The sequence below is a fragment of the Leucoraja erinacea genome, chromosome 5, assembly GCF_028641065.1.
Source record: "Leucoraja erinacea ecotype New England chromosome 5, Leri_hhj_1, whole genome shotgun sequence".
In the NCBI taxonomy this organism is placed as follows: Eukaryota; Metazoa; Chordata; class Chondrichthyes; order Rajiformes; family Rajidae; genus Leucoraja; species Leucoraja erinaceus.
In genome coordinates, this window is record NC_073381.1 from 54,098,849 (window position 1) to 54,121,227 (window position 22,379).

Consider the following 22,379-nt stretch of genomic DNA (forward strand, 5'->3'; position numbering starts at 1 on the left):
GGGCGAAGGAAATAGGCACGTTTCGGGCCGAAACCCCTTCATTCTAACCACCCAAGAGAGGAGTAGCCAGTCCTCTTTCTAGGAGACACGTAACAAAATTAGAATGGAGGCAAACATCGAAATGAAAATGGTTTATGTCTCCTGAGAAGACACTCACCCATTTTAAGCTCAAACTTAAAATCATCCCCACATTTCTCAGACATGCATGGTGAACAAGGAGGAATAAGTTTTTGATTTTTTTTTAAAAGGCATATAAAAATTTCAAAAGGATTATGCTGTCCTCTAATTTGGGAAATTCAAACAAAGTTAAATAATTATACCAACCTCTAAGAAGACCCGAGACTTCAGCTTTCGTGGCAGGTGTTCAGTGGCGTACTCAGAGATGGTGAAAATCAATTTCCCTCCATATGCTGCCAGCTGCAGTCAAAGAAACACAATCATATATTTTCCCTCTCAAACTGATTAAAATGCGCACATGAGATGTTCTTGTAGGGTGTTTCAAAATCCGAATATAAAACCCACATTAACCTTTAAATTGCTGTCATTTTTCATATAAATGCCTGTCTACTGAAGCATTTTAATGTAAAATCATAACTTTGCTAAATCATGTTATATGATAACTCATCATATTGTAATAAATGAGGCAGTGTAAAGGTCTTGAACTGAACTGTGCACATTAATGTGCCTTACAATTTCTATTTCAAACTATAACTTGTACACCACCACAATTTAGTTTCCATTAACAAGATATCACTGGACCATTTCAGTTTCTGAATTATCAACAAATGTTCAGCAAAACAGTAGACAGTGTTCTTTTGGGCAATACTAAGAAATCTGAAGATTATAAATAGTCCCTTTAACAATGGTTGTTCAGTTCGAAGATTTGAGTAAATGTGCCTCATTATTTTATTGTCGCAAACTAACAAAAGAAAATGATTTTAATTTTTGTCCGAATACAAAACTAAAGGTCACAAGGATAAAGAACAACCTTCTAAACAAAAAAGTAAAGAACGCAATAACCCCAGCCCTACCCCTACTTCAAATTCGCATTCACACACGGCCTGTAATGGAGGAGTCAAATAGGGCTTTCAAGAGGGAATCAGAGAGGAAATTAAATGGAAAATAATTTGCAGGGCCACAGGCAAATGGACCATCAGAGAATGCTGTTTAAATCTGCAAAGATGCAATGGGCCAATTTGATCTCTTCCTGTTCTGTAATGATTGTAAGATTCATTCATTTTACATTGTTTCAAACACACATGCACTACTGCACTATTTAATACATTTTTAAGCATAGATGGATGGATATATAGCAAAGATTTGAGGACCTCATGAAAACTATGTGAAGATTGAATGTTGTACTGAAAAGTTATTATAACTTGTACAAGTATTGTTGGCTGAGAATCTAAAGTATTCAGTGCACAGAAAAACATTGTGAAGCTTGGTAATTTGTGAGGAGTGCGGGGTAAGGAAAAAAAGATTATTGTGGGACAACACAAGGATGAGAGTTTCAAACATGATTTCTGGTAAAGTAATGTGAGTTAGCCAAGTTAAGAATGACATAGGAGCATGCAGTACAGATCAGGATGTAAAGAGCAGTATGTGGATGAATGGGTTCTGAAGGACATAGCATGAGAATGCATATATATGCACATAATAAAATAAGGAGAAGCAAGAGTGCACTATTCGGCCCATTGCCCCTGCACTAATATTCAATACCACCATGGCTGATCTCTTGACACAACATGATTTTCTTGTTCTTATCCTATTTCCCTTGATTCCCTTTATTTTCAAAACTCCATCAATCTTCTGTCCCATACCTTGTGACAGAGCCTCCACTGCCCTCTTGGGTAAAGAACTCTGGGTGATGAAATTTCTTTTCATCCATCCTGAACAGACAATCCCTTATTTTGAGACTGTTTCTAAATGTCTGTACTCATGTATACAAATCCTCTTCCAAAAAGCACAACATACAATTTACCTTCCTAATTGCTTGCTGAACTCAACTGTTAACTTTCAATAATTCACCCACAATAATACACAGGTCCTTCTAACCATATAACCATATAACAATTACAGCATGGAAACAGGCCATCTCAGCCCTTCTAGTCCGTGCCGAACACTTAGGCCCCTGTCCCACTTAGGAAACCTGAACGGAAACCTCTGAAGACTTTGCGCCCCACCCAAGGTTTCCGTGCGGTTCCTGGAGGTTGCAGGTGGTTACCGGAGGTTGCAGGTAGTGGAAGTAGGTAGGGAGACTGGCAAAAACCTCCAGGAACCTCCGGGAACCGCACGGTAACCTTGGGTGGGGCGCAAAGTCTCCAGAGGTTTCCATTCAGGTTTCCTCAGTGGGACAGGGGCATAAATCACACCTAGTCCCATCTACCTGCACTCAGACCATAACCCTCCATTCCTTTCCCGTCCATATACCTATCCAATTTATTTTTAAATGATAAAATTGAACCTGCCTCCACCACTTCCACTGGAAGCTCATTCCACAGCTACCACTCTCTAAAGAGATTCCCCCTCATGTTACCCCTAAACTTTTGTCCCTTAATTCTCAAATCATGTCCTCTTGCTTGAATCTTCCCTACTCTCAATGGAAAAAGCTTATCCACGTCAACTCTGTCTATCCCTCTCATAATTTTAAAGACCTCTATCAAGTCCCCCCTTAATCTTCTGCGCTCCAAAGAATAAAGACCTATCTTGTTCAACCTTTCTCTGTAACTTAGGTGCTGAAACCCAGGCAACATTCTAGTAAATCTACTCTGTACTCTCTCTATTTTGTTGACATCTTTCCTATAATTTGGCAACCAAAATTGTACACCATACTCCAGAATTGGCTTCACCAATGCAATTTTAACATTACATCCTAACTTACAATTTTAACATTACATCCCAACTTCTATACTCAATGGTACACAAAAATGCTGGAGAAACTCAGCGGGTGTAGCAGCATCTATGGAGCGAAGGAAATAGGTAATGTTTCGGGCTGAAACCCTTCTTCAGACTGATAAGGGGTGGCGGGGAGAAGGAAGGAGAAAGGAGGAGGAGGAGCCCGAGGGCTGGGGGATGGGAGGAGACAGCTCGAGGGCTAAGAAAGGGGAGGAGACAGCAAGGGCTAACAAAATTGGGAGAATTCAATGTTCATGCCCTCCGGATGCAGGCTCCCCAAACGGAATATGAGGTGCTGTTCCTCCAATTTCCTGGGTTGCTCACTTTGGCAATGGAGGAGACCCAGGAGAGAGAGGTCGGATTGGGAATGGGAGGGGGAGTTGAAGTGCTGAGCCACCGGGAGGTCAGGTAGGTTCTTGCGGACCGAGCGGAGGTGTTCGGTGAAACGATCGCCCAACCTCCGCTTAGTCTCACCGATGTAGATCAGCTGACATCTAGAGCAGCGGATGCAGTAGATGAGGTTGGAGGAGACACAGGTGAACCTCTGTCGCACCTGGAACGACTGCTTGGGTCCTTGAATGGAGTAGAGGGGGAAGGTAAAGGGACAGGTGTTGCATTTCTTGCGGTTGCAATGGAAAGTGCCTGGGGAGGGGGTGGTACGGGAGGGAAGGGAAGAATTGACAAGGGAGTTGCGGAGGGAGCGGTCTTTGCGGAAGGCAGACATTGGGGGAGATGGGAAGATGTGGCGAGTGTGGGGTCACGTTGGAGGTGGCGAAAATGACGGAGGATTATTTGTTGTATGTGACGGCTGGTGGGGTGAAAGGTGAGGACTAGGGGGACTCTGACCTTGTTGCGAGTGCGGGGATGGGGAGAGAGAGCAGTGTTGCGGGGTATGGAAGAGGAATTGGGCTGCCCTTCTTCTATACTTAATGTTCTGATTTATAAAGACCAGCACACCAAAAGCTTTCTTTACCACCCTATCTACATGAGATTCCACCTTCAGGGAACTATGCACAGTTATTCCTAGATCCCTCTGTTCAACAGCACTCCTCAATTCACTACCAATTACCATGTACGTCCTATTTTGATTTGTCCTGCCAAGATGTAGCACCTCACACTTATCAGCATTAAACTTCATCTGCCATCTTTCAGCCCACTCTTCCAAATGGCCTAAATCTCTCTGTAGACTTTGACAATCTACTTCATTATCCACAACACCACCTATATTAGTATCATCTGCATACTTACTAATCCAATTTACCACACCATCATCCAGATCATTGATGTACATGACAAACAACAGTGGACCCAACACAGATCCCTGAGGCACCCCATTAGTCACTGGCCTCCAACCTGACAAACAGTTATCCACCATTACTCTCTGGTATCTCCCATTCAGCCACTGTTGAATCCATCTTGCTACTCCACCATTAATACCCAACCATTGAACCTTCTTAATCAACCTTCCACGTGGAACCTTGTCAAAGGCCTTACTGAAGTCCATATAGACAACATCCACTGCTTTACCCTGATCAATTTCCCTAGTAACCTCTTCAAAAAATTCAAGAAGATTAGTCAAACATGACCTTCCAGGCACAAATCAAAGTTGACTGTTCCTAATCAGGCCCTGTTTATCCAGATGCTTATATATATTATCTCTAAGAATCCTTTCCATTAATTTGCCCACCACTGACGTCAAACTAACCGGTCTATAATTGCTAGGTTTACTCTTAGAACCATTTTTAAACAATGGAACAACATGCGCAGTACGCCAATCCTCCGGCACGGCATTCCCGTTTCTAATGGCATTTGAAATATTTCTGTCATAGCCCCTGCTATTTCCACACTAACTTCCCTCAATGTCCTAGGGAATATCCTGCCGGGACCTGGATACTTATCCACTTTTATATTTTTCAAAAGTGTCAGTACTTCCTCTTCTTTGATCCTCATAGTTTCCATAGCTACTCTACTTGTTTCCCTTACCTCGCATATTTCAATATCCTTCTCCTTGGTGAATACCGAAGAAAAGAAATTGTTCAATATCTCCCCCATCTCTTTTGGCTCTGCAGATAGCTGTCCACTCGGACTCTCTAATGGACCAATTTTATCCCTCGTTATCCTTTTGCTATTAATATAGCTGTAGAAACCCTTTGGATTTACCTTCACCTTACTTGCCAAAGCAATCTCAAATCTTCTTTTTGCTTTTCTAATTTCTTTCGTAAGATTCTTTTTACATTACTTATACTCCTCAAGCACCTCATTTACTCCATGCTGCCTATAATTATTGTAGATCTCTCTCTTTTTCCGAACCAAGTGTCCAGTTTCCCTTGAAAACCATGGCTCTTTCCAAATATTACTCTTTCCTTTCAACCGAACAGGGACATAACGATTCTGTACTCTTAAAATGTCACCTTTAAATGTCCTCCATTTCTCTACTACATTCTTCCCACAAAACAAAATGTCCCAATTCACTCCTTTTAAATCCTTTCGCATCTCCTCAAAGTTAGCCTTTCTCCAATCAAAAATCTCAACCCTTGGTCCAGTCCTGATCTTCTCCATAATTATATTGAAACTAATGGTATTGTGATAACTGGATCCGAAGTGCTCCCCAACACATACCTTCGCCACCTGACCTCTCATTTCCTAGGAATTATTAGGAATATTCAGGAATTCAGGACTATTAGGAATATACAGGAATATTCTGAACACTAATATTTTCATCTATACTTAAAATTACCATGCCTTCCCTTTTATTACCCAAAGTGAATGACTGCATTTCCCAAATTTTAATTTTTCCACAGTTTTATATTCTTGTTTTAATGTTTGTGCTTTTTTTCTGTATTTCCTAACATTATCAATTGACCCAGCCAGTCCATCTATGTAATATTAAAACTCTGTGGCTGCTGGCTGGCTTGCTGGCTGTGTTTCTGCCTGACTTGTGGTTGCCAGCCTGTGGGTGCTAGCCTTTGATTCATTGCTACGCCAACACCCGACCCACAAACGCCCAGATTTTTTCCATTTCGGTAGAGATTTCACTTTTCCTTCCAAATATCGACTCCTGATTAAATTTCGTCGTGTTTATGTATACATTTTTAATAAAATCCTTCTCTCCCCCCACCACTCACTCATTTTGTCACCTCCTGCTGGCCATAACGGCTGCTGGCGCCCGCATCTCGCCTCAAAGACGCTATTTAAAAACAGCTGCACTGCTGAGTGCTCGAATCTTATGTTCGGGCAGGGCTTGAGTTGGAGGACCACGTCTCCCGTGGGGGCTACGGGTAGGGAATGGCTGCGTTGGGGGAGCAGATATATATATATATATTCCTAGTATATATATAAAACTGTGTGTGTGTCTGACTGTGTGGCTGTGTGTGTTTCTGACTTGTGTCTGCCAGCCTTTGATTCGTTGCCACAACACCCGACCCACAAGCGCCCTGATTTTTTCCATTTCGGTAGAGATTTCACTTTTCATTCCAAGTATCCACTCCTCATTAAATTTTGTCATGTTTATGTACACATTTTTAATCAAATCCTTCTCCCCCCACTCACTCATTTTGTCGCCTCCTGTTGGCCAGTGACCATAATGGCTGCTGGCACCCACATCTCGCCTCAAAGACGCCATTTAAAAACAGCCGCACTGCTAATTCCTGAGCCGTTTGAGTTGGAGGACCACGTCTCCCATGGGGGCTACGGGTAGGGAATGCAGTTGAGGGAGCAGACCCAATGGGTCTGCACTTGGTCTAGTATACATTAAAACTGTGATCTTATTAGTGTGTATATATGTATATATCTGTGTGTGTATATGTGGTTGGCTTTACATCTTTGCAAACACAATACTTGGTAACGATAAAAATTTTATACATTCCAATTGACATATTGACCGGGATCACCTTATCTGGACATTTCATGCTTTATTTCTCGACATTCTCGACTCATTACTGTTTAAAAGTCTAAAAAAGTTAAAAGACTTTGAAATTAAAACCACCAGTTTCAACTGATGACGTTACGATGGCTCAGCTAGCAGAGATCAGCCTCAATAAAATTTTCATCCTATATTTGACACGTATTCGCAATTAAAGCTTTAAAAATGCCAACTTTCACAAGATCTTTACATATTCTGATTCACATTTTTTCCCTTGAGTCAGAGATTATTCACTGAAAATTTTATACATTATTTCTCGATTTATTACTGATTAAAGTTTAAAAAAAATCAAAATACTTTGAATTTCAAAACCGACCAGCTTCAACTTAAAACGTCACAATGGCTCGACTAGCAGTGGGAGGGCGAATTGCTATTGCAACACGCAGGGCAAGTGCAATTGAAATCACAGATCACTGCTGAGGAAGGCAAGGGGAGTGCTGGAATCTTACATTTGGAATGGCTTGAATTGGAGGAACACGCCTCCCGTGTTGGCTATGGGTAGGGAATGGTTGCATTGCGGAAGCAGACCCAACGGGTCTGCACTTGGTCTAGTATATTACTAAAACTCTCATCTTGTTTGTTTGTGAGTTTGCGTGCGAGTGAGTAAGTGAAATTCTGAAATTACGCCAAAACGGTACACAATAACACTACATTTTTTTGGACCACCTTAGTCACCATTGTCCTGTGGTGTGTTGTATTGAAATTCTGTTCATATTGAGGGTATATTTTGCAAGTTATTCACCTTTAAAACTTTAAAAATTTTAACATCTCACTGCAAAAAATCCAAATCCAATTGCTGGCACTGCCTGCTCCAGTGTTGCAAATCCCTGGACACTGAGCCCTGGCAGCAAGTGCAATTGGATTTTATTTTCCTGGCAGAAAGTGCAATTGGATTTTTTTTGTTTAAAAAGAGGAAGGGTGAATAAGGGAAAATGAGCCGCCCCTGCACAGTTGGGGGCTACGGGTGTGTGGTGGAATATTGTGTTGGGGAACTGGTTGCATTGGGAAAACTGGTGAGGTGGAATATTGCGTTGGGGAATGGGTTGTGTTGGGGACCAGGCCTCTTGTGGGGGCTATGGGTGAGTGGTGGAATATTGCGTTGGGGGAACGAGTTGCATTGGGGGACCAGGTCTCCCGTGTGACAGGGACCCAATGGGTCCCACTTGGTCTTTTACTCTAAAGCCATTCCATATCTCTCTTGCTGCACACACTGCCACCTAGCTTTGTATGATCAGCAAGCTTGGTTGTATTACACTTGAACTCCATAACCTAATCATTGTGAAAAGTCAGGGCCTCAGCACAAGTCACAGCAGCACCTCAGTAGTTACAACCTTCCAACCTGAAAATGATCATTTTATTCCTACTCAATGAAGGGACAAGACAATGCACCATGATCAAAACCACAGTAATTGTAATTTGTTACGTGAGCTGGGGTGATTTCAATGCAGTGATATGGATATAAACCTGTTGAAGAGATTTGATGATGAAACCATTGTTTTAAAGAGTAATCTGCACCTTGGGCATTCCCCAGAGCCTTGAAAATTATTTTCTTTCAAGTACCTATTCACTTCCCCTTTGAAGGGCCTGATTGACTGTTTCCATATTCTTTGCAGGGAATGAACTTGCAGCAGGACATGGGTGTTCTCTCATTTCTAATTTCAATTTCAAGGACTGTTAATTTATCCTCATCACCTACAGTTCTGAACCCAATCCAAATTAAATCATTTGTTCTGTCATTTGTTCATGAAACGTATTAACAGGTACGTTCACTCAAATTGTCGACTGAACAACTATTATTAAAGTGTTTTGGTAAAAACCATGATTATTGCCTGAAGAAACATCTCTTATCATTTTGCAAATAAATCTGCTGTGAATTTTGAACTGCAGTGGTCCGGTGAAATCTTGTGACACAGATCTGAGAAACGATAACATATTCAAAATCCCAGGAGAACAAAAAATAAGGTTGAACGAGCAAATTCATTCCAAAGGCAGAATGATTAAGCATGTTTTTTCTTCAAGGGTGGAATGACTACTGTTGCACTGAAGAGAATAAGACCACCAACAGAGAGAAACTACTTTATAACATTAATCTGCACAGCAACATCAAAGAGAATGCGGCTTTGGGTGCAGCCATTGTGGCAGCTGCCTCACAGCTCTACCAACCAGGAATCAATCCCACAGTTCGAGGCTGCTAAGTGGCATTTGCACATTATCCCTGCAGCTGCCTAGGATTATTCTGAGTACTCCAGTTTCCTCCCACATCCCAAAAATGCAACAGATTGGTTGGTGAACTCACCAGTGTAAATTATCTTGAGTGTATAGTTGAATGGTATAATCTAGTGCGGGGCACGGGGAGAATAGTCAGGCTATGGATGGTAGGATACACAAATACATAAATAGGTGCAGGAGTAGGCCATTCGGCCCTTTGAGTCAGCATCGCCATTCAATGTGATCATGGCTGATCGGTTATGTAAAAATGGGTGCTTGATGGTCGGTGTGGGCCATAGGATCTGTATTATGTTTTTCAATGACTCGATGAGAAATTGGATTGTACGAAATTAGGTAGAATGGATTCCTAAAATGAACAAACCATTTTCCTGGACTAAGTAGTGAGATATAGACCAAGTGCAGGCAGATGGGATCACTTTAGATTGGCATCATGGTTAGTGCAGATATGGTGGACTGATGGTTTATTTTATGTTTATCTTATTTGAATGTTCCAAGTGCAAGTACTTATGCTGTTCTACATTCTAAAGCATTATGGAAATGTACAGTCAGACCTGAAATATCATGTATGACCTTTATTCCCTTCCAGGATATTTCCATCCAGTCCACCTCCATTCACCGTCTCTACATCCCAATAAGGTTCACTTCTGTCCCAGCAGACATCTCTGGCACTCATTCTGTTCTGCAAGGATTTCCTGCTGGCCTGAACTCAAGATTTATTGTTTGTGCCTTTACCTTTCCTTTCCACTGCTGACTGGTTAGAGAAATGTTTATTTTATTTGAATGTTCCTATCAAGAGGAGGCTCCTCAACTGTAAAGTTGCGGCGCATAGCATACGCCATCGCAAGGGTTCTACCGCAATACCAGTTATTACTGCTTTTTATAGTGTGATTTTATTTGAGAAGTTCCATTCTACGCATCAGTCAGAAAGAACATCACTGGTTCTTAAAATGGTTTGCAGATCATTGAGGTCATTGGTAAAATATGACAGATTTCATTGGAACAGCAAGAGAAGCAGGGAAGGTGTGGTAATAAGATTGAGGAAGCAGCAAGGGGCAGGGGGTAGAACAGTGAAAACTGTGGCATTCACATCTTTAAAAAGGTTAAACCAAATCTTATTTTTATGAATGCCTCTCTGTAGTAATTTAGATCATAAAATTATCACTGCAATGTGGGATGATTCCACAAAAGTGATCAGTTTGGTAGAGGAGAATAATTGATTTCTTATTTCTCACTTACAACTTAATAAAAATCCAAACCAAACAACTTTGTTTGCAAGTAATAGAGTTATCTTCTGGGTTCTCACTGATCAAAACTGAAAGTGAGTTTTGAGTCCTGGTTTGTCAGATCTCAATCAAATGTCAGATGACAATGGTGCTTGCAATTTTCCTCGTTAACACTTCTTCATCGAGGAAAAGACCCCGACTCCAAAGATCCTGAATCTGAATATTGTGAGTGTAACATGAACTGCAGCTGAAATTCCACAAGCAGTCAAAATAACTTTTATTGTGCACCAGCCAAGATTTCCAGAATGCGCAAGATTACAGCACGGACCTCTGTTTTGATGACCCTGCTATGAGAATGATGTTATTTAGATAGAAAGAATGCAAAGAAGATTCTTGAGGATAGTGCCAGGACTAGAGGGCCTGAGATATAAGGAGAGATTGGGCTGGCTAGAACTTTATTCCTTGGAATGCAGGAGGTTGAACCAGGGGACATGTGTTCAACATGAGAGGGGAAAGATTTAATAAGAACCTGAGGGGTAATTTTCAAACAGAGAGAGATGAGTATATGGAATTAGCTGCCTGAGGGAGCAACAGAGGCAGGCACTATAACAACATTTAAAAGACATTTGGACAGGTACATGGATTGGAAAGGTCTAGAGGGATATGAGCCCTCTATGAGGGATATGAGGGCAGGTCGGAGTGGTATAGATTGGCCATCTTGGTTTGCAAGGGAAAGTTGGGCCGAAGGGTCTATTTCCATGTTGCATGAGTCCATGACCTGAAAGAGGTATGAGGCAAGTTTCCTCAAACAATGATGGAGGTCTTGATGAAAAGGATGAAAAAACCCACAAAATAAGCAAATTAATATCAATTGGAAATGAGGAAGACGGACATGACAGTCTTCATATTATTAAATTTTCTTTTTCCTCCAACAGTTAGGGTCGCCCAGTGCCACAGCTATGAAGTTGCAAATTCACAGCACCAGAGACCCGGGTTCAATCCTGACTTCGGTTGCTGTCCATATGGAGTTCTACGTTCTCCCTGTGACCATGTGGGTTTTCTACGGGTGCTCCGGTTTCCTTCCACATTCCAAAAAGGTGCAGGTAAGTACGTGAATTGGCTTCTTTAAATTGTCCCTAATGTGTAGGGTAGAACTAGTGTACGGGCGTTCGCTTGTCTGGGCAGACTCAGTGGGCTGACGGCCGATGCTGTATCTCTAAAACTAACACAGTCTATCCATTACAAATCCACATGCAAAATAAATTTGTTCCTACTGAACCGCCAATCCATCCCTGCCCAAAGCACAAGGCAAACATGCAACTATTTCATTGCTCTCCTATTGCTTGTTTTTATCATTTAACAATAATTGCACTTAAGGGAATGTATTGTCATCTCAGCAGCTGTATCCAGGGTTCTTTCAATACCCCCATTAGACCATATATGTATATGCAGAGTATGCAGGGATATGGATTATGTGCAGGCTGTTGGTCTTCTAAGAGTTGGTCTTGGCATCATGGTCAGCACAGATATTTGGCTGAATGGTCTGCACAAATTGTATTATTTTGCTAATGGCTCATTACTGTGAATAACTGCTGAAGACAGTGTATCTAAACAAACTGGCCTTCCAAAAGGAATCAGGAACTTAAACAAGTGCAGATGATGGAATCTTGAGCAAAATAACAAACAGCTAGAGGAACTCAGCGGGTCAGAAATGTAGACGCCATTTCGGGCTGTGACCCTTCTTCAGACTGATGGACAGGAAGTTTTGCAAAAAGGTCAGCAAGTTTTTAAACATAGTTTCTATTTATAAGCAAATAAGATTTGTAATATCTTTCATAATTCTGCAGGGCCACTGTTGGTCCACTGGGAGATACTTTGAAAAAAGAATAGTGCGCTATTGAAGATAGTTACATTAGATATATTCAGTCAGCTAAAATAAAATGTCTGCAACTATCCATGCAGACACATCATAGGCTGCTGTCACTCTCGTCAATCTAAAGGTGATGTTGTGAGACTGAGTAAAATAATTGGAGTGTGCTTTCAGCTAAAATCTTGAAAGATAGGTTATTTATCATCCTAATGGGTTATTACTGATAATAAGTCACCACTCATCCAAGAGACAGTATATACAAATATACGCTATGGTCCCTTTCACTATGGATGAGGTTTCTCTCAAGCAGTGTAATGCCAATTTTAAACAATTTCTTAAATATTAATAATGGTGGCACCAGCAATGGCTGCCTCGCCAACAGTCTGCCTGTCTATTCCTTCTTTGTTGTTTGTTTGTATGTATTAAATGTATGTTTTTAGTGTTCTTTAGCTTGTTTCATGTAGGGGAGTTGGGGGAAACTTTTTCTAATCCTTTACCTCGATGGAGATGCAACTTTTTTCTGTATTGTATCTCCATCCGCACTGTGGCCTAACATCGAGGAGTTGGCGGCCTTTGCTGGAGGCCAAATTCGAGAGCTCCACCACGGGAGCCTGCGGACTTAACATCACGGAGCTCGCGATCCCTGTCGGGGATCAACTTCGGGGCTCCAACTGCGGGAGCTCGCGGTCTCTGGTTAGAGAGCGACTTCGGGAACTGCAAGCTGTGGGAGCTTCGATTGCCCCTATGTGGGAGCTTCGATTGCCCCAATGGTTCAACTGCCTCGACCACAGGAGATTAAAAGAAGATTGGACTTTTTTGCCTTCCATCACAGTGAGGAATGTGGGGAATCCGCTGTGGTGAATGTTTATGTTAACTTTTATTTAGTTGTGTGTCTTGTTGCTTTTTTTTTAGTATGGCTGTATGGTAATTCAAATTTCACTGTACCTTAATTGGTACGCGTGACAATAACTGTAAACTGATTTTGGAACATTGAAACCTTGGTTGGTGCGTCAATCAAACATGTACAATAATTCCTTTTAATTTTAGCCGGGAATGTTAAAATATCCAAGATATTATCCCTTTCCCATTTTTACAACAATCTTACACAATGTATCATTAATATCACCTCACCCCCCTCTGATATTATCTACATATGATTAGCTATCTTTATTTCTTATTAAGCTACCATGTCGCTGTTTTTAATTTAATCATGTGAAAATAAAGATGCTCAAGAACATATTTTCTGGAGAAAAACATTTAAATTATTAAAGGTAACTTGAAGATCAAATGACTTGTAAACTAATAATATGATCTGCCAATTAATTGGCTGAGTAAATCTTAAAAATGTCATATTGTTTAAACTATTCGTACTGTTTTATCAGGGACTGGATTGTTTTTATTGTTTTTATTTTATGTGTGAAATGTTTAAGTTGTATGTGCGATGCTCTGGTATTCCCTGGTAAATGTCTTCTCATTTTGCACTGTACAACTGTTGCTTTGCAAGATGACAATAAATGTTGATTGATTGGTTGATGTTTATTATGATTTTTTGCCACCAACTGTTTTATGAATTGAAATACAAGTCATTCATTTATTATTGCCATTTTAAATAATAAATCTATAGGATAAGTATTTCCCTACTTTATGTCATGAGACTTTTTGAAAAATATAAAGGGCAGGAGAGGTTACCCTAAAAGCATGAACTTTATGTAAATATTAAAGTATGGATAAGATTATAGTGGACATGTCATGCATAATCTGCCACATTAAGGGCAGCTGAGGACTCTACTCTGATCAAGAAGGCTCATCAGCGTCTCTTCTTCCTGAGGAGACTGAAGAAGGTCCATCTGTCTCCTCAGATCCTGGTGAACTTCTACCGCTGCACCATCGAGAGCATCCTTACCAACTGCATCACAGTTGGTATGGCAACTGCTCTGTCTCCGACCGGAAGGCACTGCAGAGGGTGGTGAAAATTGCCCAACGCATCACCAGTTCCACGCTCCCCTCCATTGAGTCTGTCCAAAGCAAGCGCTGTCTGCGGAGGGCGCTCAGCATCGCCAATGACGGCTCTCAGCCCAACCATGGACTGTTTACCCTCCTACCATCCGGGAGGCGCTACAGGTCTCTCCGTTGCCGAACCAGCAGGTCGAGGAACAGCTTCTTTCCGAGGCTGTCACTCTACTAAACAAGGGTGACTGCCAAACTCGGTGACTGCCGGACACTTATTATTTATTTTTTATTCAAATCGTTTGCTATGTCGCTCTTCAAGGGAGAATCTAAATGCATTTCGTTGTCTCTGGACAATGACAATTAAAATTGAATCTGAATCTGGGAATCTGAGGACCATGGATAGGAGAAGATGAGATGCAGAGAGACAATAGTTACATCTCATCTGGTGCTGGGGAAAGTAGCAGGGATAGGAGTTGTTTGCCTGGGGAGTGATGAGTGAACCAAGGAGTAAACCAGAGGGAGTGATCTCTTCGGAAGGCGGAAAGCAGTGGGGATGGGAAGATGTGGCAGAAATATCGAAGGTGTTGGATCCGAAGGCTGGGGGGGGGGGGGGGGGGGGGGGGGATGAGCCGAGGACCAAGCAAATTCTATCCTTGTTCAATCTGGGTGTAGACTGAGTGATAACAGAACTAAGGGACACAGAGGAGATGTGGGCGATGGATCCATCTATGACAACTGGGGGGGGATTACATTTTCTAAAGAAAGAGGACATCTGGGATGTCTTAGAATGGAAAGTCTCATCTTGGGAGCAGATGTGACAGGGATGGAGACATTGACAGTTGGGGAGTGGATGTGAGGAGTTGTGGTCCAGATAACTGTGGGAGTCGGTTGGTTTGTAGTAGACTGTCCCCTGTGATGTTGACAGAAAAATCAGGAAAGGGGATTGAGATATCACAAATAGTCCAAATGAGGGCAGGGTGGAAGTTAGTAGTAAAGTTAATGAGATCAACGAGTTCTGCACGGGTGCAGAAAGCAGCCCCAATGGGGTCGTCAATGTAGTGCAGAGTTGGGGGATGGTCCCAAATATGTTTGGAACAAGGACTCTTCGAGGTAATGAACTAAAAAGGAAGTCAGGTAAATAAGACATTATCTGTTTGGTGGTCAGAATTATATCAATGGACTGAAATTTATGTAGCCATTCCTCCAAATGATTAGTGTTGCAAAGCAGAACCTTTCTTAAACAACAGAACAAATTACATAAATAAGTGAATATAACAAATACAATGTCACACAATTTTGCTAAAGTATACGAATCTTTCTCAATTTTGAGCATATGATATGATAAAAGCTATACTAGGATAATATAACCCGATTCAGCATATCCACTGAGCAGCCAACAATTAAGTGGTTAGTGTCATCTTTACCTATCATGGCAATCTTCACAATGTCAACAGAGAACTGGTTATGGGCCTGTCCCACTTACGCAACTTTTTAATCGACTACAGGAAACTATGAGGTCGCCACATGTCCGCCGGTGGTTGCCGGGGTGTCGCCTGCATGGTGGCGAGTAGTTCACACATTCTCGTAACTAGTCGCGGCGTCATTCTGGTCGCCGCTAATTTTGAGGGCGACAGTGGTTTTGACGCCATAGGTTGTTGCGTGCGGTAGGTGCGGTTGTAGTAGGTGGTCATGGTTATGTAGGCTGTGGCCTAGTGAGTTAGGCTGATGCCCGTGCTGACTGGTGAATTTGATTGGCTCATTGGGGAGAAAAACGTAAACAGTAGTTTTCAGAACCAAGGATAACCGACCGGTAATGTTAATGTCCGCCGAGTTACATGGCCATGTATCTCTGGCTTCTTAAAAGTTGTCTCCACTCCTTCTCCCCACCCTGTCTCTCCCTTCTCCCCCCCTCTTTTAAAGGACTTAAATGACCCTTCCCATACACTGTCTTAATTACAGTGCCAACGTTCCTGTTCATCGTGGGGTGTGTCTATATCACATTAGCTTTGCACCGTGTGAATTTCACTCAGACAACGCTCCCCCCGCTTACCCTGTCCCCCGCCTGCATAACTGGCTGGTGAAGGAAACGATGTGTGTGTGTGTTACACTCTGACAGTCTCCGTTCCAGTCGCCGGTTTTTCAGCGACCTGCTACGACTTGACACTCGCCGGCAGTCGCCTGAAAAATCGCCTACGTGGGACTGGCCCATTACAGTGCATTCAGAAAGTATTCAGACTCCTTCACTTTTTCCACATTTTGTTATGTTAAACCCTTATTCTAAAATGGATTAAATTATTTTTCTTTACCATCAATCTACACATAATAGCCCATAATAAAAAAGCAAAAACAGGTGTTTAGAAATAAATAACTGAAATGTCACATTTACATAAGTATTCAGACCCTTTGTTGAGGCACCTTTGTTGAACGATTACAGCCTCAAGTCTTCTTGGGTATGACGCTACAAGCATGGCACACCTGTATTTGGGTCATTTCTCCCATTCTTCTCTGCAGATCCTCTCAAGCTCTGTCAGGTTGGATGGGGAGCGTAGATGCATAGCTATTTTCAGGTCCCTCCAGAGATGTTCGGTTCAAGTACGGGCTCTAGGTGGGCCACTCCAGGACATTCACAGTCTTGTCACAAAGCCACTCCTGCGTTGTCTTGGCTGTGTGCTTTGGGGCATTGTCTTGTTGGAAAGTGAACCTCCGCCCCCAGTCTGAGGTCCAGAACGCTCTGGAGCAGGTTTTCATCAAGGATCTCTTTGTACTTTGCTCCGTTCATCTTTCCCTCGATCCTGACTAGTCTCCCGGTTCCTGCCGCTGAAAAACATCCCCACAGCATGATGCTGCCACCACCATGCTTCACCGTAGGTCTGGTATTGGCCAGGTGATGAGCAGTGCCTAGTTTCCTCCAGACGTGTCACTTGGCATTCAGGCCAAAGAGTTCAATCTTGATTTCATCAGACCAGAGAATCTTGTTTCTCAAGGTCTGAGAGTCCTTTGGGTGTCTTTTGGCAAACTCCAAGCAGGCTCTCATGTGCCTTTTACTGAGGAGTGGCTTCTGTCTGGCCACTCTACCATAAAGGACTGATTGGTGGAGTGCTGCAGATATAGTTGTCCTTCTGGAAGGTTCTCCCATCTCTACAGAGGAACTCTGGAGCTCCGTCAGAGTGACCATCAGGTTCTTGGTCACCTCCCTGACCAAGGCCCTTCTCCCCCAATTGCTCAGTTTGGCTGGGCAGCCAGCTCTATGAAGAGTCCTGGTGGTTCCAAAGTTCTTCCATTTTATAATGACGGAGGCCACTGTGCTCTTCAGGACCTACAATGCTGCAGAAATTGTTTTATACCCTTCCCCAGATCTGTGTCTCGACATAATACTGCCTCGGAGGTCTACGGACAATTCCTTCATCTTCATGGCTTGGTTTTTGTTCTGCCATGCACTGTAAACTGTGGGACCTTATATAGACAGGTGTGTGCCTTTCCAAATCATGTCCAATCAATTTAATTTACCACTGGCAGACTACAATTAAGTTGTAGAAATTTCACAATGATAATTAATGGAAACGGGATGAACCCAAGCTCAATTTTGAGTGCCATAGCAAAGGGTCTAAATACTTATGTATATGTGATATTTCAGTTATTTATTTTTAATTACTTTTCAAAAAATAAGATAAGAATTACATTGAAAGAATTACAGAATAGTTATAGTACAGAAGGCGGCCATTATATAAGAATAATTCAGCTTGTTGCTCTTCCCTGCCCTCTCCCACAATCTTGCTAAATGTTTTCTTTCAGATTCTTATTCAGCTCCCATTTGAATATGACAATTGAATTTGCCTCAATTGATATTTCTGCAGTGCGTTGCAGACCCGGAAAACTAATTATATAAAGTAATTGTTCCTTATGTAACCATTAGTCTATTGGCAGTTACTTTTGCACACTACCAGTACTGTTTGGAATCCATGCCAATGGCAATAGACTTTCTTTGCTTACTCAAGACAAGAGTCATCATACTTTTAAATAGCTTCATTGAATTTTCTCTTATCCTCCTCTTTTCCAAGAAGAACCATGGAAATAAAATTTCTCCTCTCTGGCATCATTTTCATAAATCTTTTCAACAATCTATGTTAACAATTTGGATGAAGCGATCAAACGTAACAATGCTGATACCATGACACTAAATGGGAAGGACATTAATAGGACAAACAGAATGAATGAGTAGACAACAACATGGCACTTACAGGTTAATGTAGAAAAATGAGAGGTTAGCGACTGTGGCAAAAATAGCAGAAATGTGAGTAATTTTTAAAATGGGAGGAGATTGGGAATTATAGATGTTCAAAGGGTTTGAGGTATCCTTGTACACACAGAAAGTTACTATACAAGTGAAGTGAAAGATCAGGAAGGCAAATAATATTTGGCTTTGATTACTTGAGGAATCAAATACAAGATTAAAATATCTTCCATCAATGGTACAGGGCCTTAATGAGCCCACATCCAGAGTATATAATGTTTAATTTGGACCTTATCTAAAGACAAATCCATCCTTTAAAGGGAGTGCAGTAAAAGTTCACATGGTTTGCTCACGGGATATTTGCATGTTACATTAGAAGAGGTTGCGCGCACTATGCTCCTATTGTCAAGAATTTAGAAGCGTTCACAATTCTTAAAGAACTTGACAAGAAGGGTACAAGGAGGATGTTTTCTCTGACTAAGGAGAATAGAATTAATGATCACAGTCTCAAAATAAAGTGTGGAGGGATGTAGGGGTCATTTAGGAATGAGATTAATGGAAATGTATTTACTGTTTAAATGGTGAAACTATGGAGTCTATACCCCTGGGTTGTTGGAGAGGCTGAACCATTAATTTTATCCAAAACGGAGAATGACAGATTGCTGTATAAGTAAATAGGTAGGAAGTTAATATTCACGTTGAGGATCAGCAATGTTCTTGATGAAAATTAGAACAGTCTTGAGGAACCTACCCCTGCTCTCATTTCTTGTGTATTCGTAACAACGTTAATGGTAACAACATCAGACTTAGTACCTTCCAGCTATCATGGCCAATCAACAGTTGAACATCATTGTAAGTTTGATACCTTTGGGCCCAGGTATTCATTTGGTGCACTCCAATATAACACTGATGGTAAAATGTTGCTGTCCCCACGGCTGTATAAGCTCAACTCCACTTGACCACCCTGGATGTCCTGCCTGGGATGAAATCCTGAAATTCCGTGTAAATCACTGAGGTACCAATTAGACATGGAATTCATCTAAAAAACAAAATTCAAGAAGAAATCTATTAATTGTATACATCAAATAAACAAAAAAATATTTTAGGCTGTGATCATGACCTTACTTTGAAAGGCACATGAACAAAAATAGGCCTATTCATAATTAAAAAAACAGCAGTCTCCCAGACAATCAAATACAAACCTTCCCACAAAAGGCTCTTCTAGTTTCTCAGCATAATACGGCAAATTGCATTAGAAAATGACAGCTGGCTGAAAACAATTGCTTACAATGTTTTCTTGTGGGATCATATTCTGTCCCCTATCCAAACTTCCTGCGGGTAAAAGAGTCCTCGTGGACTTTCTTGGCTCCTATATCTTTTTTAATTTAATCTAATGTTAACTACAGTTTATCATAATTGTCTTTCATTTTCCTTGTTAGAAACAAATTACTATAGAGTCGCTACATAGACAATAAATTAGAATGTTTAATCAACTGACTTTTGAATTTAATTTAAAGTTATATTGCGGTTTCTTAAGGAAATTACTTAGAATCTCATTAAGGGAGCACTCGTACTCGGAAAGATATTCTGAGGTGATTGAACAAGAATTGGCAGCCAACATGCTGCGTTTCCTCTCGGGTTCACCTGATGTCATGCGGTAATCAATGGGTAAATGAAAAAATTGGATAAACCTAACTGGAAAAGTAGTTAGACTTTGAAACATGCTCTAAACTATGGTTTGAGAGCAAAGTTACATCTTTAAGATGTAACTTCATGATTTGAGAGTGAATGGTACACCTTTAAGATTGACTCCAGCCAGTCCAACAGGAAATTCTGGCCTAAAAATTTCCATTCATTTGATGTTTATCAATTTAAAACTGTAACCATGATTTCCCTCAAACCATTGGACAAGTTCTTCCCTTGCATAAAACTCAAATAAAATTACCTTCACAAGCCCTTAAATAAAAACAAACTATATTTATTTTCCCAAGCAGCAATACCTACATTATCGTAGGCCCAAGTAGAGCCTTTGCATACACTGGATACCCCTGAACAGAAGCATTGGTCACAGCCTTCATAGGTCTCCAACTTCAAATTGAAGAATCCGCTTTTGCACCGGCCACAGTTCTTTCCTTCGGTGTTTGCCTGCAAATTGCACCACATATAAATTCTAATAACTTATTCTCACGATTAATTTATAAAGATACTAAACTAACAAAAGATCTACATTACTCAAAAAATTCAATTTGAAATCATTGTATTTAATGTGAATTAATTCACAGCATAACCTTGTTAGTAGATAATTTGTGAATATTTTGCATTACCTATATTTGTGAAAGCAACGTAAAATTAGTACATTCTACACATCCTGAGAGTTCTTAACAATTCTTTAAACACACGTTAATATTGGAAGGTTCATAGAATCCTTTGAAGCAGTGCCAACTTCCTTCACATTCCCAGTTACAATACATGAAAATCTAAAGGTTAAGCAACGCTAGGATAGATAAAGTGCGACTGTGACATCTCAATCCTTTAATGTAAACCAATGCTCTCGGAATCAATTAATTTACATTTTTCCAGTAAGCTAATCAATTTGAATATATGCAATTCATATAAGTTTTTGATGTTTTGCAGTAGTTTATTTTGTATTCATTATTTTTTAAAGGTTTTGTGCTATTTTTAACAGTTTTCATTAATCATAACAATTTATTTGTCATAAATATGAATATTTTACAATTATTCAGGGACTTTAATAAACATTTACATTTTTGACAATAGTGAAAGCTGCATCAACCAAGACATGGCCATCGATCTAAGCTTTTCATTTGTGGAGAGAAGGGAGGGCTTGTACTTTTTGTCAAAAGTCTTGTGCTCTGCAACGCATCACTGAGCAGGAATTTCTGGGATCAAGTCATCACACAGGCAATATACAGCGAAGGGAGCATTGTCTGTAGGCGGTTCATTCGTTACCATAATGGCCGTGCCAAGGTAAAGATGGTTAGGGAAGGAATTCTAGTGCTTGAGCCATTTCACCTAACAGCACAGGTAGTGTGGTGGGACAGTTAAAGTAAAGAAAAATCAACAAGACAAAACTAGCTGGCCAAAACTATGCCACCAGCATGACATTGTTGGGAGAACCGCAAACCATTGTGGATTCTGGGCTCTCCATTGTACATGCAGCCACACCACTGGTGCTACCTGGGCACTGAGTCATCTCCCCAGCTGCCTCTCACAGAGCAGCCACACAATACATGATTAACAATAGTGTGTGCTGAAAATCAAATCTGGGATGGTCTGGTCAATGCTCCAAAACAGAATATAACCAGAACACCCGCTAAATCAACAGAATAATTCACTGAATGACTTACATGGATGTCTTCTTTAAGTTGCACAGGGTACAATAAAACATATACTTCAGCTGATTGCACAGTTGTTTCCAGCCTTTTATTAATATGAAACCATCTCATTTATATTTAGCCCCCTAAAACTTTGCTTTTGATAATATGATCTATGTGTATGTTATTTATTTCTTAATTTATAAATTTAATGGGATCCTTGTTACATGACAACTTTATCTATAGATTAATAGGTTATTACCTTACAAATGCATTTCCCAAGACAAGGATCAGTATTCAAGCTTCCTTCAACACTACAGTCACATGGAACGCAGTTAGGATAGCCAGTAAAACCATATGCACATCCGTCACACTTAACTCCTCCATAACCAGGCTTGCAATGACAGTGCCCTGGAAGCAGATCTAGAATGATAATAAACATTTGTTTACAGCAAAACCTGAAAAATTCTACATTGCAAGTAGAATGATGATGTATGTTTAGTAAGCACATTACCTTTTTCAATCTGTTTGACGTCCTTAATGCAATTATTATTCACAGATCCAATTAAGCTGCATGAGCAAGGAATACATGGATTTGGTTCATGAGGAGAAACCTGAAAAAAGGTGTAGCACATTATTTACTAACATCAAAGTGTCATGATTTTGCCATAATAATTCTTGCTAACATTTACTCCTCCTATCTCATGAATATGTACTAATCTCA

General features: G+C 40.8%; 1 protein-coding gene across 1 annotated transcript in view; it reads right to left on the minus strand.

Annotated features, from left to right (window-relative positions):
• Positions 1–22,379, minus strand: part of lama2 (laminin, alpha 2) — a 323,797-nt gene that overhangs the window by 179,560 nt on the left and 121,858 nt on the right. Inside the window, exons 9-13 of the mRNA XM_055636370.1 lie at positions 22,170–22,269; positions 21,918–22,078; positions 20,325–20,465; positions 19,186–19,359; positions 325–417 (exon numbers count right to left, since the gene is read on the minus strand). Of these exons, the coding sequence (XP_055492345.1) occupies positions 325–417; positions 19,186–19,359; positions 20,325–20,465; positions 21,918–22,078; positions 22,170–22,269 (669 nt within the window). The remainder of the gene's footprint in view (positions 1–324; positions 418–19,185; positions 19,360–20,324; positions 20,466–21,917; positions 22,079–22,169; positions 22,270–22,379) is intronic.